The sequence below is a fragment of the Podarcis liolepis genome (genome assembly GCF_965112155.1).
Source record: "Podarcis liolepis genome assembly, chromosome: 6".
Lineage (NCBI taxonomy): Eukaryota > Metazoa > Chordata > Lepidosauria > Squamata > Lacertidae > Podarcis > Podarcis liolepis.
This window is the reverse complement of record NC_139559.1, coordinates 8790656-8796655: the sequence shown is the minus strand read 5'-3', so window position 1 is coordinate 8796655 and position 6000 is coordinate 8790656. Positions and strand designations below refer to the sequence as shown.

General features: G+C 46.7%; 1 protein-coding gene across 2 annotated transcripts in view; it reads left to right on the top strand.

Moving 5' to 3' along the window:
* The first annotated feature begins 3360 nt into the window (after positions 1-3360).
* The window catches only part of LOC310708792 (DEP domain-containing mTOR-interacting protein-like), a 40430-nt gene continuing 37790 nt past the window's right edge, over positions 3361-6000 (top strand). For both annotated transcript variants that reach the window (XM_083507609.1, XM_083507608.1), the window contains exon 1: positions 3361-3668. In XM_083507609.1, coding sequence (XP_083363735.1) covers positions 3529-3668 — 140 coding nt within the window. In that variant the 5' untranslated portion in view covers positions 3361-3528. The remainder of the gene's footprint in view (positions 3669-6000) is intronic.

Below are 6000 nucleotides of genomic sequence, written 5' to 3'. Positions count from 1 at the left end.
TACAAGGAACAACGGAGGGAGCTGGGTGTGTTTAGCCTGGAGAAGAGAAGACTGAGAGGTGATATGATAGCCATCTTCAAATAGCTGAAGGGCTGTCACATGGAAGAGGGAGCGAGCTTGTTTTCTGCTGCCCCCGAGGGTAGTGCCCAAACCAGTGGAATCAAATTATGAGAGAGGAGATTCTGACTAAGCATCAGGAAGAACTGTCTGGCGATAAGAGCTATTAGAATGGACTCCCTTGAAAGGTAGTGGGCTCTCTCCTTCATTGGAGGTTTTTAAAGGATGTTTTAAAGACGGATGGCTACTTTTAGCTTGTGGTTCCTGAATTGCACTAGATGACCCTTGTGATCCCTTCCAACTCTACACTTCTAGGATTCTAGCGTAAAATTGTTGCAAATAAGCTATTAAATCCAAGAACTCCATCACTTGACATTAAATCCAAGAACTCCATCACTGTTCTGGCAAGTTGTTCTGGCAAGATCTGATCACCAAGTTCAGTATCAAAATACATACCCCACCCTGGTCCGAGGCAGGACCATCTTCTCCCATATATGCCCTCCCATGATTTACACACAGAATCTAAGGCCTCCTTCCGCTCCATCTAAGGCCAGCAAGAATGTCTAGCTGATTCGTTTCATTCGAAAGGAAAGCCAGGAGATAGAGATAGATAGATAGATAGATAGATAGATAGATAGATAGATAGATAGATAGATAGATAGATAGATGATAGATAGATAGATAGATAGATAGATAGATAGATAGATAGATGATAGATAGATAGATGGATGATAGGACCCTCGTACCTACGGGACCGCCTCTCCTGGTATGTTCCACAGAGGACCTTACGGTCTTCAAACAAAAACATATTTGAGGTCCCAGGCCACAGGGAGGTTAGGCTGGCCTCAACCAGAGCCAGGGCTTTTTCGGCCGTGGCTCCGATCTGGTGGAACGCTCTGTCACAAGCGACTAGGGCCCTGCGGGACTTGACATGTTTCCGCAGGGCCTGCAAGACAGAGCTGTTCCACCCGTCCTTTGGCCAAGGCACAGTCTGACCTCCTCCTCTGGTAATCCTCACAGAACTCTAGCCCAATGGTTGCCATTAATTTGATTTTGAATTGATTTTTAGAATGAATTGATTTTAGAAAGCCGTGTTACTTTTATTGTTGTTAGCCGCTCTGAGCCTGGCTTTGGCTGGGGAGGGCAGGATATAAATAAAAATTTATGATGATAGATAGATAGATAGATAGATAGGATGCATCATTTTCAGATTTCCCAAAGCTTTTCAGATGTGGATTAACAACCTTCTTCCTTTGTCGCTGCTGATGGAGGCTCCTCATGTCTCATTGCTGCTGCTCTGGCAAGGAAAATGTTGACCACTTCTCACAGCTACTCATGCAATTAAGCTGGGCATCTGGTTTATTAGGGCTGCTATATTAGGTTGGTGATTGAAAACCTTGCTCAGATAACATCACGTACTGCACATGCCTCGTCCCCATCCCCCCACCCGTGTTCCCGCTTACTTAATTTGTGTCCGTACAGTGCAATTGATGTAAAAAATAATTGGCATTTTAGAGAGCCCAGAATATAAGCCAGAATATGGGTCCCTGCACCTAAGATCCAAATTTCGCTGGTGGTAACAGCAGCGGCAAAGGGAGAAATAAGGATTGGATGCATAGGAGCAATGTACAGTGGTACCTCAGGTTACAGACACTTCAGGTTACAGACGCTTCAGTTTACAGACTCCGCTAACCCAGAAATAGTACCTCGGGTTAAGAACTTTGCTTCAGGATGAGAACAAAAATCGTGTGGCGGCAGCAGGAGGCCCCATTAGCTAAAGTGGTACCTCAGGTTAAGAACTGTTTCAGGTTAAGAACGGACCTCCAGAACGAATTAAGTTCTTAACCCGAGGTACCACTGTACTTAGGTTTGGTTTGAGCAAGTGGGTGGGTGGGGGGGAGAGAGAATTCTGGGGTTAAGCCAAAGCCATCACGAAAAGAATTAATGGCTTTAGGATCCCTCCTCTAAGAGTGGCATGACCATACGCCTCACTGCTTTCTCACATGAAGGTATAGACACAGTGACTGATTGGCTATATGGAACCTCCATATCCGGGGGCAATTTACCTCTTTGTTGGGGAAGAGCAGCAGTGGGGAAGGTCTGTTGTCTTTCATGCACTTCTTGTAGACCTTCTCAGCTGCATCAAGGAGGCTGATGGATCCTTTGGTGTAGGACTGCTCTTAAGAACAAAGAATCCAGAGACATATCTCCTTGGATTGATAGATGAAGCGATACCACAGGGGCGGGGAGGGGGGGTTTCCTATATGCAAGTACAGCTGCTAGAATAGTGATTGCTGCTAGGTTGAAGTCACAAACTATACCCACAAAGGAGGAATGGATTTATAAACTAAACGAATATTTAATTTTGGCAAAAGGAACTGCTATAATAAGAAATCAGTCGAATCAGAAATTTAAAAAAGGAGTGGAAATGTTTTGATGAATATATGGCAAAATATAGCTCAAAAAAGATACATTAATATGCCTTGATTAAAATGTGAAGTACTGGATGGAAGAAAAAATAGTAAGGAAAGATAATAAGAATATATAGATGATTTGAGACGATTGTAGAATGCAAAGATTATTGTAAATTGTGTAATGTGGAGGAAATCGACTGGGGCGGAGGGAAGTGGGAGGAGGGAGAAAAGAGTAATATGATGGATTGAGGAAATATAAATGTAAATGTATGGGGGAATGGGGAGGAAATGGTGTTGGCTTTGGTACATCTGTATTGTAATATAATATGTGAAAACCAATAATAATAATAATAAAAAGACCTTAAAGGTAAAGGGACCCCTGACCATTAGGTCCAGTCGTGACCGACTCTGGGGTTGAGGCGCTCATCTCGCTTTACTGGCCAAGGGAGCTGGCGTACAGCTTCTGGATCATGTGGCCAGCATGACTAAGCTGCTTCTGGCGAACCAGAGCAGTGCACGGAAATGCCGTTTACCTTCCCACCAGAGCGGTACCTATTTATCTACTTGCACTTTGGCGTGCTTTCGTACTGCTAGGTTGGCAGGAACAGGGACCGAGCAATGGGAGCTCACCCCGTTCCTGGGGCTCAAACCACCGACCTTCTAACCGGCAAGTCCTAGGCTCTGTGGTTTAAACCACAGCACCACCCGCATCCCACCCCCCAAAAGACCTTAGGTGTTGCCCTTCTTCTCTGGGGGGTGGGATCTGTTCTTCACTTCCTGTGTACCTACCTGTTTCCAACTTAAGGTGGAGCAGCATCTGTGGGAAAGTGGAGGGCAGGCCTCCTTCAACCTCCTTCAGTATGGTCCCGCCTCTCTCTCTCTCCCTCTCCCTCTCTCTCTCTCTGCTTTCCCAGGAAACTTCAAGCAGCCTGAACTGGCTCTTCCAAATGAAGTGCTAACGAGAGGACTCTGGCAGGAAACTCCACTGTAAACAGAAAGGCAGAGAAGCAGCCACCGGTGGCGGGAAGCCAGCCCTAGCTGCCAAGGAGCCTGCGAGATGGAGCTGTCCTCCCACCCGGCTTCCCCAAACAGCTTTCAAGGACCGGACGGGATGGAAAACCTCGGCAGCATCCTGAAGCAAAAAGCAACGGAGAAGCATCACCGAGCTGAGGTCATGATCGCAGGGGAGCAACTGAGGTATGTCCTTTGCACTTGAGACTTCTCTCTTTCAGGGTTCCCCATTCGTTTGCTTTTTCCTCCCTTTTGGAAGTGGCTGGCTGTCACTTTCCAGTACTCGGTTGCAAGCCAGCCAAAGAGAGACAGATCCCAGGCTTAAGATGCCTCTGTTATTTTATTTCTTTTAAACCTTTGTGCAAATGTAAGTCACAATTGCAAAAGGAGGGTTTGTTGTTGTTGTTTAGTCATTTAGTCGTGTCCGACTCTTTGTGACCCCCTGGACCAGAGCACGCCAGGCACTCGTGTCTTCCACTGCCTCCCGCAGTTTGGTCAAACTCATGCTGGTAGCTTCAAGAACACTATGCAACCATCTCGTCCCCTGCCGTCCCCTTCTCCTTGTGTCCTCCATCTTTCCCAACATCAGGGTCTTTTCCAGGGAGTCTTCTCTTCTCACGAGGTGACCAAAGTACTGGAGCCTCAGCTTCAGGATCTGTCCTTCCAGTGAGCACTCAGGGCTGATTTCCTTCAGAATGGAGAGGTTTGATCTTCTTGCAGTCCATGAGACTCTCAAGAGTCTCCTCCAGCACCAGAATTCAAAAGCATCAATTCTTTGGCGATCAGCCTTCTTTATGGTCCAGCTCTCACTTCCATACATCACTACTGGGAAAACCATAGCTTTAACTTTACGGACCTTGGTCAGCAAGGTGATGTCTCGGCAAGGTGATTACACTGACTAAATGCGAGGTGGTCCCTGATCTATTATCATCATGGCACAGTCACCCGCCAAAGGGCAGAAGGGGCGAGCAATCATCTCTGAGGGTTTCCAGCAAGGGCAGGATCCTGTAGCATACTTTGGCAACAAAAGATCAAATAGAGGAACTTAGCTACTGTCTTGGTGAGCTCCTGGTCTCTCCCCTATAATAAGAATCACATAACCTCCGTCTCTGGTTTCCATGTTGGAATACATAGATGGTCTAGAAATTGTTGACGGAGATCATCATATATTTTACAGTTAAGCTAGAGTTTCCACCAGGTGGGCATCGCATGGGCAGATCCTATCTCCTGCCAAACCCGCAAACCTACTCCAAAGGAGGTTAGAAAGATTAGAAATGAACCTAGCCAGCGAAAAGGCCCTTCTTTCTTGTGGATTAAACAAAAATTGTAAATAATTAAGATTAAATTCCTGCGCCCCAGAGAGTCAAAAATAAAGAGGGGAGCATATTTTTTCCGCAGCTGAGATTAGTTCCTGGCAATCTATGTCCCACAGCCTAGTTTTTAACATGGTCTTGGCGACTGGGAGAGCCACAGCACCCAGGAGATCCTCTGAAAGCCCAAGTTGCCGTATCTTTGTACAAAACAGTTGTAGCCCTGCGGAAGGGAAGGAGTCAGACAAAACTTCACTGAGTAAGGTATCTTTGTCTGCTGAAAAACAAATGCTTAGCCAGCATAAAAGAAAGATAGGCACTGGCCTATTTTAAATGTATTCTGAATGTTCTTATGTGATGCCAATAAAGGTTAGGTAAAGGTAAAGGGACCCCTGACCATTAAGTCCAATAAAGCGAGATGACCGATTCTGGGGTTGCGGTGCTCATCTTGCTTTATTGGCCGAGGGAGCCGGCGTACAGCTTCCGGGTCGTGGCCAGCATGACTGGCGAACCAGAGCAGCACACGGAAACGCCGTTTACCTTCCAGCTGGTGTGGTACCTATTTATCTACTTGCATTTTGATGTGGTTTCGAACTGCTAGGTTGGCAGGAGCAGGGACCGAGCAACGGGAGCTCACCCTGTTGCGGGGATTCGAACTGCCGACCTTCTGATCGGCAAGTCCTAGGCTCTGTGGTTTAACCCACAGCGCCACCCGCGTCCCTCCCAATAAAGGTTATTTGACTTTATTTATTATCATCATCATCATAATAGAACTGTAAGAATTGGATGGCACCCAAGGGTCATCTAGGCCACCTACCTGCAATGCAGGAATCATAGCTAAAGAGTCCCTGAGAGGTGGCCATCCAGCCTCTGCTTAAAAACCTCCATCGAAACAGAGACCACCAGCTTCTGAAGGAGACCATGCTGCTATCGAGCAGCTCTTGCCGTCAGAAAGTGCTTCCTAATGTTTAGTTGGAATCTTGTAGCTTAAAGCCATTGGTTCAAGTCCTATCCTCCATCAACCTGGTAAGGTAGCCCATCTAGGAGGAGGAAAACTCTGGTCCTGAACATCTGCTGCCTTGTAAGAGATCTTTGACAGAGGGATAGGACACGGAGCAAATGCTAAACCAATCCTGAGCGCAGTCCCTAAGATGTTTGGATGGTGCCTTGTATGCTTCCTTCCGGCGACTCCTGCAGCCAAGCTGGTG